This window comes from Phaethon aethereus (assembly GCF_964289735.1).
Source record: "Phaethon aethereus genome assembly, chromosome: 2".
NCBI classification, from domain to species: Eukaryota; Metazoa; Chordata; class Aves; order Phaethontiformes; family Phaethontidae; genus Phaethon; species Phaethon aethereus.
The window spans coordinates 110,510,868-110,523,366 of record NC_138582.1 but is presented as its reverse complement, the minus strand read 5'-3'; the positions used below and the strand labels follow the sequence as shown (position 1 = coordinate 110,523,366).

Sequence of the window (12,499 nt, the reverse complement as noted above, 5' to 3'; positions counted from 1 at the left end):
ATCATACTGGATGACATTTTTTCAAGGCTGGTCAGCCAGATTTTAGATCATGAAAGTGTGTCCATCAAAAAAGCCACTGGTCTATTTCATCAGAGAGAAAAAGAGAGAGAGAGAGATCTCCTTCCTGAGAAATAAAACTCTTTTCTGATTTCTTGAAAATATCTAATTAAATAATATCTTAAGAATACAAGCTCATTAATGACAGAAAGTAAACTCTAATAATGATAACTGTAACTGTAGATTAAAGTAAAAAGGAAAAAACATGTTTATACATGTGGAATACATGCATTATGTTTTCTGAAGTTCATTTTCCAAACTTATTTTGAGTTAATTATCATTAGCAAAGCTTACTTGATTTGCTTCTCAGAAGCAAGTTTTCTTGCTTGAGTGAGCACCAAGCAAATGAATGAGGAAAGATCAGTAACAGGAGGCACTGAGTATTTAGAAAATAATCAGTGATATACACTAGTGTCAAATACTATCACCACCGTCACAAAATATGTTGAATATGAAGTGGGAAAAATTACTTATGTTAATATTTTATTCAGTCATTTGAATAGCTGGTGATCAAGGAAATTTTAAAATTAATTTCATTTTTCATTAGTGAATCATTAGTAATCATAAATTAATTATTTTATTAGTCAACCATTTCTTTTTTTATTAGAGAATAAAACTAGTGAGTGGGCAGGATCATAAATAAGTCATTGCAATTGATAGGTGATTTCAGCAAAGTAAATTATGTCACTTTAATTTCCTTTTGAGGAAACAGGTGGTCATTTCCCCTTTCTAAAAAAAAAAAATCTTAAATTAATGAACTTAATCTTACTATAATATTTATCTGTGTGAGAGGAAGTGCTTAACCATAATGTATAGACTAAATTACAGGGAGCCTATTTTCTCTGTAATTTTATCAAACGTCCTAGCAGTTTAGATCTAATTAGTTTGTTCTTAGTAAAAACCGTTATGAATTCTATTAAGAATCTATGTTTACTGGTTTTCTGTATTCTATCCAAAGAAAATTAGGCTTCTCCTTCATTGCTAAAAACAAAATGATGAAAGAACTACTTTTTCATATCTATTTTCCTGTTCAACTGGAACACTCCATGTAACATTAAAAAAGAGCTAAGAAGAAATGCATTTGAATGAAGAAGTAGTTATCTGGGAGAGCCTTATCTTCCTGATGTGTTAGCAATTAGCTGGTGTTGGTACACTGTCCTCCCGTGGGAAAGCTAGTATCAGTCTAGTGAATGCAGTTAGGAGCTCTTATGCTTTCATGTCTATGGGCAGTTTCCAGTCTCTTCAACTGAAGGCAAAAGTCACTTTGTCTTAAAATATGGACAATTAGAGGGGAAGAGAGAGGACCGAGTGGGACAGGTGCTATGTTTTCAATGCCTACATTGCTTTTCTGGTTGACCTTGCTACAAAAACAACTTATTGCAAATCTACATTGAATTCTGTTCTCCACTTAAAACTAGGATTCACAAACACTGCCCTCAGGGACAAGGGAGCAGAACAGAGCTGGCAGATCTTTAAGGACACTTTCCATAGAGCACAAGAGCTCTCAATCCCCAGGTGTAAGAAATCAGGAAAGGAAGGCAAGAGACTGGCATGGCTGAGTGGAGATGTGCTGGGCAAACCAAAGGGCAAAGAAGGAAATGCACAGGCAGTGGAAGCAGGGACAGATATCCTGGGAAGAGTACAGGGACGCTGCCCAGTTGTGTAGGGATGAGGTCAGGAGGGCCAAGGCGGAGCTGGAGCTGAACTTGGCAAGGGATGCAAAGAGTAATAAGAAGGGGTTCTATAGGTATGTCAGCCAGAAAAGGAAGGTCAAAGAAAGCGTACCCTCCTTGATGAGCAAGGCTGGCAGACTGGTAACAATGGACAAGGATAATGCTGAGGTACTTTGCCTCAGTCTTCACTGGCAGTGCCTTTTCACACAGCTCTCGAGGGGATGCCCTGCAAGACAAGGACTGGAGGAGCAAAGTCCCTATCACTCTAAAAGAAGATCAGGTCCGCGACCACCTGAGGAACCTGGACAGGCACAAGTCTATGGGACCTGATGAGATGCTTCCCAGAGTCCTGAGGGAATTGGCTGATGTAGTTGCCAAGCCACTCTCCATGATATTTGAAAAATCATGGCAGTCAAGTGAAGTCCGTGGTGACTAGAAAAAGAGAAACATTGCACCCATTTTTAAAAAAGGGTAGCAAGGAGGACCCTTGGAACTACCAACCCGTCAACCTCACCTCTGTGCCTGGGGACACCATGGAGTAGATCCTCCTAGAAGCTATGCTAAGGCACATGGAGGACAGGGAGGTGATTCGAGACAGCCAGCATGGCTTCACCAAGGGCAAATCCTGCCTGACCAACCTAGTGGCCTTCTATGATGGAGTGACAACATCAGTGGACAAGGGAAGGGAAATGGAGGTATCTCTCTGGACTTCTGAAAGGCCTTTGACATGGTCCCCCACAACATCCTTCTCTCTAAATTGGAGAGATATGGATTCAATGAGTGGACGAGGAATTTGTTGGATACTCACATCCAGAGGGTAATGGTGAATGGCTCAATGTCCAGATGGAGATTGGTGACAAGTGGTGTCCCTCTGGAGTTTATGTTGGGACCAATACTGTTGAATATCTTCATCAACAACATAGTGGGATCGAGTGCACCCTTCAGCAAGTTTGCTGATGACACCAAGCTGAGAGGTGTGGTTTACACACCGGAGGGACGGGATGCCACCCAGAGGGACCTGGACAAGCTCGAGGAAAGAGCCTGTGTGAACCTCATGAGGTTAAACAAGGCCAAGTGCAGGGTCCTGCACCTGGGTCGGGACAACCCCCAGTATCAGTACAGGCTGGGGTTAAAGGGATTGAGAGCAGCCTTGCCGAGAAGGACTTGAGGGTACTAGTGGATGAAAAGCTGGACATGAGATGGTAGTACGCGCTTGTAGCCCGGAGACCAACCACATCCTGGGCTGCATCAAAAGAAGCGTGGCCAGCAGGTCAAGGGAGTTGATTCTGCCCCTCTAATCCACTCTGGTGAGACCCCACCTGGAGTACTGCATCCAGCTGTGGCGCCCTCAGCACAGGAAAGACATGGACCTGTTGGAGATGGTCCGGAGGTGGGCCACAACAATGATCAGAGGCATGGAACACCTATCCTATGAGGACAGGCTGAGAGTTGGCGTTGCTCAGCCTGGAGAAGAGACAGCTCCAGGGAGACCTTATTGCAGCCTTCCAGTACTTACAGGGAGCTTATAAGAATGATGGGGACAGACTTTTTAGCAGGGCCTGTACCGACAGGACAAGGGGTAGTGGTTTTAAACTAAAAGAGGGCAGATTTTGACTAGATGTAAGGAAGACATTTTTCACAATGATGGTGGTGAAACACTGGCACAGGTTGCCCAGAGAGCTGGTAGATGCCCCAACCCTGGCAACACTGAAGGTCAGGTTGGATGGGGCTCTGAGCAATGTGATCTGGTTGAAGATGTCCCTGCTCATTGCAGGGTGGGTGTTGGTGTAGATGACCTTTAAAGGTCCCTTCCAACCCAAAGATTCTATGATTTTATAATTCTATAAGGAAAGTATAATGGATCCATCCCACATTTATAGCACTCATCTCCAATGACAGAATTCCTTTTCTGAGATTTCACAAGTAAATCATTTAATTACAGTGGGGCTAAGTAGCGTTTGGGGGTTTTCTAAGTGATCTTTTAAAAATCAATATTTCTTAGAACAACTTAATAATGCAGACTGCTCCAACTTTCAATATATCTGAAATTAATTGAAATCTGTGCATAAGATTTACTTTGGGCAAAAATGGAATGCCGTTAATCCAGTTAACAGTGATGCTTTACCTAATTATGATGGTATAATCTATCCTTCAGTCAGGTCAGCAGATCAGGTAGTTCTTGTCTTAGTGTTATTGTGATGTCAAAAGAAACTCTATTGTTCTCCAGCCTAGCTCCCTAAACTACATGACAGCTAAGAATTCTGTTGGGTTTTATGACCATAAGCGTGAATTGTACATCAGTGAAGATTTCTACTGTGCACTTCTTTGCTTGACTGCCATGTCTTTTCCGAAAGTCCTGTGGCTCTATATGTGTTTCAAATTCAAGGCAAAGCGCAGCACTTATGTTGGCTGACTGGACTACTCATTGGACTAGGGTATTTTGACCAGCCTCAGAGAAAACATAGAATTATAAAATCATTAAGATTGAAAAAGACCTTTAAGATCATCAAGTCCAACTGTTAAGCCAACACCACCCTGCCCGCTAAACCATGTCCCAAAGTGCCAAGTCTACACATTTTTTGAACACCTCTGGTGACGGTGACTCCACAAGTTCCCTGGGCAGCCTGTTCCAATGTTTGACCACTCTTTCAGCAAAGAAATTTTTCCTAATATCTAGTCTAAACCTGCCCTGGCGCAACTTGAAGCCATTCGCTCTCATCCTATCGCCAGTTACTTGGGAAAAGAGACTAACACCCACGTCGCCACAACCCCCTTTCAGGTAGCTGTAGAGAGCGATGAGGTCTCCTCTCAGCCTCCTCTTCTCCAGACTAAACAACCCCAGTTCCCTCAGCCGCTCCTCATAAGACTTGTGCTCCAGACCCCTCACCAGCTTCGTTACCCTTCTTTGGACATGCTGCAGCACTTCAGTGTCCTCCTTGTAGTGAGGGGCCCAAAACTGAATACAGTATTTGAGGTGTGGCCTCACTACACAGTGGGCTAAGATGCAGAAGTATATTATCAGAGCCTCAGGAAATGGCTATTGTCCCATGCAATATCGCAAAAGCCAACCCTTTTTTTCTCTCCTTTATGTTAAATTTCTCTTGCATTCTTTTCTCTAATATTACTGCATTTTTTTGTAACTTAAAACATACTTAGATTTCCCTTAAACATTAGCTTTTAACTTCCAGTTAATATGTCTGCAATAAAGAAATAATATCAGAATACTATAATTATCCTTAAATTATTAATAACTACTCTCAACATGAATTCATTTTAATGTAGTTTTTCATTTGAGTAACAGAGGCCATAAGCACATAGAATATTTTATAGATGATGCTACTTAACAAAATTATAATTGTTAAGTGATTTCTGCTCTTTATAGGTGTGTTCAGCTGTACAGAACTCATATACACAGCTCTGGCTGACAAATTATGGTTAAAACACTTATGGTTAGAAATAGCCATATGTTATGCTTTCTTAAAATAATTGCCAGTGTGTTAGGGGAATACTCATACTGATATTGTGGTGACTGTAATTGCCAGGAATATATATCAAATTTCAAGTTAAGTAGGCTAGACTTTTCACTTCCGTGTACCTTAAATGAGATTTCTGTGTACTATTGACAGAAAATGTGGGGTAGCTTTTCTTGCAGATTTTGATATATTGACTATGACTACCACATTCTATTCTAAGCTACAGAGGAATAGTTCCATAAATGGTGATAACACAGGTATTTGAGATAGTATGAATTATCTTTGCTACCTTTTCTGGAAGGGAAGTTGGCTGCAAGCAGGTTACTGATTCAATCTTTCTGAAGAATGGTTTCAACTAAGAAGCTTCTGAGAAACTGGAACTATAAAGAAGTTGGCTTTATTTTAAAGCTATAAATGTCTATTTGATTTCGTTGGGGAGTATTATCACATTAACAAATAGTTAAGACTAAAAGGGAAAAAGCAGTTTGTAATCAGCATGCAGTACACAAGAGAATCCTGCCTGGCAACTTCTCCTTTAAGCCCTTCCAGACATGTTAAGACCAGCTCCAGTAGTGTAACTTTATGAGATGCAGGAGTCTGCTCTTGGTGGGGAGAGGAGATGGATTTTTGGCTGTGTCCATGTTACAATGTAAATGTGTTTTTCCAGCCAAGGAAAGATCTTGTCATTCCAGACTGTCTTAGTCCATGCCTCATGGCAGATCTTTTTAGTTAAATCAGAAAAATGCATGAAGGGGATGCAAAAATCCCCCACCCAGACAAGGAGCTTCCTTCCTGTACACCAGCCACAACTTTTCCTCCACACTCTCTCGGTGCCTGAGATGGGGGCACAGCTCTTTCAGCTTCCATATTTTGAACAAGCCACCTTGCTGAATATCAAGGAATTGTCATCACCTATGTCTCCCTTGCTTCTATCCTATGTGCATAGTGAGTCTGATATGACTGATTTCAGGCTTACCAATGGGAGTGCCCTGTGCACTGGTAAGCCAGTAAATTTTTCCTTACTACGATCATGTGCTCTTCAGTCATTTGAGCCAGTCTATCAACAAGTTAGTTGGCAGGTCAAATGGGAGCTAGATTTCTTTCAAGTAACTGGACAAGTATACCCTAATCAATGTCCCATCATCTTCTAGACAGCAGGAAGAGATTGAGATGCTTTTCTAGAACAGGTTATTGATTTTATGAACATATATGTATATTTATAAATAGATATATTACAAGGTGCAACAAACTTTCATCTATTATTAGTACTTGTACTTTGACAGAAAGATCCTGAAGTGGTTCAGAGGATACATTTGACTGACATAAAGGCAACCTAGAACCATCCATGAATACATTTCTATCTTCTTTCATATGTTGTGCCACTGTAAATCCTGAAACTTCCTCACTGGGAGAGGAAGTGTCAGGACTGCATTGGCAATATCCAAAAGGAACACCCTTCACAGAATAATGCCTAATGGAGCTCCTATTGCTCATGCCATTCCTATGGCTTTCTAGTCTAGGAGTCTTTGCTGGCTCAGAAATCCAACATGATGCTCTAACTGGCCTAGTACGTGCCTTACTAACATGTTAGAGCTCTTACGTGTACAGTGTTTTCTGCTAAAAAGGAGATGTTGCTGTCAGTGAATGTATAAATGATCTCAGTCCTTTCTTGAAAATGAATCTGCAGTAAACTTTCATCCCAGGTTCTCAACAGAACTGTATTGCATTCCCTATTTAACTTGACAGGTGACAATTATAAATTTTTCCTTGGTACTTGGGAGTGGGATTAAAGCAATACAGAAATAAGGATTCCTCTTCTTCCCTTCCCCTGGCTTTTTTTTTTTTTTAGTGCAAGAATAGTATTGTATTTGATGTAGAACTTTGGACTAAGGGTATGAATATTAAAATAATAACCATTTTATATCACCTGCTGAATTTCATCTCATTGGCTAGTGATGCGTACTCCTTGTGGAGGACCTGTCTGTTTTGCTAAGCATCCGAACGATTAGAAAGACTTGCACCATATCAGTTACAAACACATTGGTCCACATGACTCCTTGTAATCCAAAATAGCCTGACACTATGCAGTGAAAATTAAGACTGGAAAATAAGGTGGAGTACAGAGTCCTGGAGATAAGAATAATCATAACATGGAAAGATAACTTTACTCTGAGTCGCACCCAAAACTCATCAGTGTATCTAAGCACATTTCTGTGAACTTGGTGAAGAAGTACTGAAACACTTTTGAGTACAACTCAGTTTATCAGAGTATTTTCATGTAGTTAAAATATTGAAGGGCAATATCGGGCCACAGGTTTTTGAATGACTCAGGGATTTGCATTAACAGGTATGAGATTTACATAGATGAATTGAAATCATACTGCTATGTACTATATTTTATGGGTTTTATTGCTGTAAGGCACATCTGTCAGGTGAATTAGTAGGTGAATTAGTATTTTCTGAAACTGCCAGAAGATCTCCCTGGGGAATCTGTTTTTGTGGTAAATACAGCAAAGTGAGCAGTATGGCATGTTTTTGTCTCTGCATCTCTGGAGGGACAACTGTGGTCAGTGGTGTTGCTCTACAGGAACAGCTGAACCATCTGGAGCAAAGGCCTGGCTGGCTCATCTGGGAAACAGGGCTTTTGTGCAAGCCAGTTCAAGGCAGCAGAATAGATTCTTACAGATTTTTTTAAAGTTCCTCATTTCCTATTCCAAGTCCAAGACATGTTTCTTTGACTTGGCCCTCAGTAGTAGAAGTATATAAAAGAGCAGAAAGAAAATTTGAAAGAAAAACAGAAAGACAACTTAAAATATGAAAGAACTATACATGATAAATATTAGTGACAAGATCTGAACTTCTAGGAAGCTTTGTTGTAATATGCTAAAGGATAATCTGTAGAAAAAAGATAATTTTCTGGGTTTTGTTTACGGTCAGTCTTTTGTAGTAACACAGAGGAGGATTGACCTATTTTTAGTCCTTGGCTATTTAAGATGGACACTATGACTCTGTATCACTCTCATCTCTATATCAGCTGAGATGATAGTGTTTTTTTTACACTGGTAGCTAGTCAACTTGAATTTAAAGGTCTTCACACCTAAGTGAACATGAGCTGGCAGTGTGCCCAGGTGACCAAGAAGGCCAACAGCGTCCTGGCCTGTATCAGAAATAGTGTGGCCAGCAGGAGTAGGGAAGTGATTGTGCCCCTGTACTTGGCACTGGTGAGGCTGCACCTTGAATCCTGTGTTCAGTTTTGGGCCCCACACTACAAGAAGGATGTTGAGGTGCTGGAGTGTGTCCAAAGAAGGGTAACAAAGCTGGTGAAGGGTCTGGAGAACAAGTCTTATGAGGAGTGGCTGAGGGAACTGGGATTGTTTAGCCTGGAGAAGAGAAAGCTGAGGGGAGACCTTATCGCTCTCTACAACTACCTGAACGGGGGTTGTGGCGACGAGGGATTTGGTCTCTTCTCCCAAGTAACTAGTGACAGAACGAGAGGAAATGGCCTCAAGTTGTGCCAGGGGAGGTTTAGACTAGATATTAGGAAAAAATTCTTTACTGAGAGGGTGGTCAAGCATTGGAACAGGCTGCCCAGGGCGGTGGTGGAGTCACCATCACTGGAAGTGTTCAAAAAATGTGTGGCACTTTGGGACATGGTTTAGTGTGCATGGTGGTGTTGGATTGATGGTTGGACTTGATGATCTTAAAGGTCTTTTCCAACTTTAATGATTCTGTGGTTCTGTGGTAATGCATACAAAGTCTGTTGTAGGTTGTATATTACACACTTTTTGCATGTGCACTAGGCTGTGGGAAGTGTTGAGATTCAGCCAATGCTGCAGTATTACTTATTACCAAAATGAGCTTGTCCTTCCCCTTTCCTTTTGTCTTTTCACAACTAAACAGAACCTTTTGTATCTCCATCGTCTCCTACTTCTATTATTTCTTATGTTGATATCTGTACCATAACCACAATCAATGAGGTCATACGGTGCTGCTGTTGTAAAATATTCAAATCTCAATAAGCAGTAATTTTGGTTTACCCTAGGAACACAGCTTAGGTAAAAATTTGGAAACCTTGATAAACTGCAGTGTTTTCAGCATTAATCACTAAATGATGTAATCACATAAGAACCTGGTACGTCCCTGTTGTTACAGTACTGCAAAGCAGTGTTGCTCTCCAGCTCACAGCAACTTATCATGCATAGTGAATTTTCCTCACATAGAAACCTTGAATCTTTAGTGCATCAGCCTTGTGTTCTTCTAATCAATTTCTGATCAAAACTAATGCTTATTAGTTCTATATATCACTATTAGCATCAATTGTTGAAAGAAGTCTCCTCACACAGGATATGGGTTATCAAAATTACAAAGGCAATCAGAGTTTCTTCCTTTCATCAGTTGTGCTCTCACATGATCACTTTTCATGTGCAATGCCATTCTTCCCCACTACGCTCTCCAAAAATGTCTTGCAGAACATTTTTATATTTTGTCAAAGGCCTAGATTTATTTTAATTCAGTTCCACTGTTTGTCTTTTATCAATTTGTGCCTTAGCTTTTTCTCCTCTCTTTCAGAGGATAAAGTATGGACAACTGTATACCACGATCTGCAAATGCAGACTTCTGTGGGAGGCAACAGCCTGGAGAAGTTATCTGTACTGCAGCTCAACTACAGTGCAACAATGGACCAGATTTCTGCCATTACCAGTAGTGCTGAATACTGTGAGCAGTTTATCTCCTATTCTTGCAAGATGTCCCGGCTGCTGAATACACCAGGTAGGCTGAGAATGGGATATCAGTTAAATATAGTGTTAAAGAACTTCATTGGAACTATTCAACTGGTATTGCTGTTAGACCAGTCCATTCAGTGAATATACTTCTTGGTTCTCCTTCATTAAGGATGACAAAGAGGTAAGTAATTGAAAATACAGAAGAAATTATTTTCTTAGGATATTTTGCCTGTTTGCTTACTACTAAAACAAATTTTGTTGCACCACAAATGTGTGGTTTTCTCTCAGATCTGTTACTCCTTAAAGCAGGAGGCTTTTGGCAAACAGGGTAACTTTGAAAGTTTAATCAATAGAGGCACTGAAAAATTGCTTTGAACTTTATGCTCTTTTTCTGGTTGTCAGTTTTCATATGCTACCGTCATCAAGGGAACTGGCTGAATGAGGCTTGGAATTTTCCCACTAATATCTCTGAAACAGTTTCTTAAACAGAGTATTTGTGGGTAATCAATTGCCTTACACATTGTAGACATTGGCATGGCTAGTAATGTGGTTATGTGAGTAATATGATATGCCATTACCTACAAGTAGGTTCATTATAAGCTTCTCCTTTTGCTGTGTAGCTTTCCTGGAAGAGAACAGTCCTAGTACTGCTTGCTGTATATTCCTTCTCAACAAGTCTTACCTGTAACTGATTAAGACAAAAGTTGTTCCAGAATCAGTAACACAGCACATAAAGAAGGAATTCCATTTTAGAAATTCTTTTTAATATGCATCTGATATTTTATCTATGCTCTAATTGTGTATGATACAATTTGATGTTAAATAAATCTTTAATGGTCCTTAACAAAGACTGGGTTATATAACACATTTTCATGATTGTGAAACAAGTTAATTGTGGTAGGAGCAATTAAAATGCGTTGCGGATGAAACTAATGGCTGGATACTTGCAGTGTTATACTTTGAGCTGCTTCCCCTCGTGAATTTATTTTGGTATATTTTCTTATGGTGCTATAGATAAGGATTAGTTTGGCATGCATGTGCATCTTATCCCTGTTTCCGTAAGCTTTCCATTAGTTAATAGGTATTGTAATGCTTGTTACTGCTCTCCCTTCTCCCTGCTGTCTTTGAACTATTTCTAACGCATGGTTTGTCTTTGTTGCTATTATTTTGCTTAATTTAGCATAGCATAGACACTCTGCAAAGTGGAAAATGGTTTCTTCTTTCTTGGCCCTTAATGCATAGGATCCTGAACCATGTTCATAATTAGAAGTACTGTGATTAGATTCTGCTGATGGATACAAGCTCACTGCTTGCATATGCTCCAGAAAAGTAGTATATGGATGTGTCTTTGAGCAAGTACTTAGAAGGCGATTTTACTTAGGGACAAAGCTGGAGATAATGTGCATAGAACGCTCATAGTTTACACAGAGTACAGTGTTAGATTCTCCTTCTTTAAATATCTAAGACTATTTTTTCAGGACTAAATTGTACTTGTGAGTATATATTTATATTATAATAAAAGTAATATATTCTATCATTGCAGATGTCTGCCCTAGCATCTAACTTTAAAAGAACAATTAAACAGCACACAAAATAATAACTTACTAAAAATTTCTTTAAGAGATAATCAATTCCAGATACTTGCATTTTTAAGCTTCTTAAAAATGGTTGGGTGTATTTTGCAGATACCTCTTTCTTCATGTTTTCATTTTTTATATAGAAAGATAAATTCTCTTAGAAACTCTTTATAAACCATTTTTTTGGTCTGGAAAGTGAGTTTCTGAGATCTTCTGTGAGGTGGGATTTTTTTCCTTTAAGTGAGAGAAAGAAACAACAAATGCAGATCATTTTAACCTAGACAGTAATAAAAAACACACTGCACTGTTTGTATAACACCTGTAATGGTTTATACACATAGCACAGCAGTGATTTGTGTGTTAGTGGGGAAGAGGATGGTACATTTTCTTTCTAAGCCATGTGTTCTTGGCTTCAGTCTATGGCTTCTAAGCTAAGGAACTACATTTTTCATACCTTTATCTGTTTCTTTTTCTTCTTTTTTTTGAGGATTGCCTTATTTGCAAAATATATTATGACACCCTATCCATCTCACAGCACAGCTGCAAGTACTCATGTGGCTTCTTCCACCACAGAGCTTTCCATTTAAATCATTGCAGTATGGTGCCCACACAAAGAAATGAAAAAGAAGTTGACGTTTCTGTATTCTTCAGGAAGTGGAATCCTGGTTATATTGAAGCCAGTGGTAAAACCTCTGTAGACTCCAAGAGATCAGGATAGCATTTGTTGCCTTCACCACAGGTGCTTTTCTAGGTCAGCACTTTTCCTTTACACCTTTCAGTTATTAGAACTTAGAACTGACTAGTCCTTTTGTTTTAAATTGCGTCAAAGAGAAAAGATTAAACGGGGAAGACGGTGCAGCAGCACATCTTTTTTACCTTTTTGCCTCCTGGGGATCACATCGCTTTAAAACATGATTCCTTCTCAGGGAGAAATTGCTCAGTTAACATATTTAAACAAATCATGATCAAAGCTGTTTTAATGATATGTTAATGAC

The 12,499-nt window shown here is 39.6% G+C and overlaps 1 protein-coding gene across 1 annotated transcript in view; it reads left to right on the top strand.

The window, feature by feature from the left end:
- The window catches only part of CNTNAP2 (contactin associated protein 2), a gene marked incomplete at its 3' end in the record, with an annotated part of 1,307,043 nt that overhangs the window by 886,313 nt on the left and 408,231 nt on the right, over positions 1-12,499 (top strand). Inside the window, exon 13 of the mRNA XM_081996846.1 lies at positions 9,773-9,973. Coding sequence (XP_081852972.1) covers positions 9,773-9,973 — 201 coding nt within the window. The remainder of the gene's footprint in view (positions 1-9,772; positions 9,974-12,499) is intronic.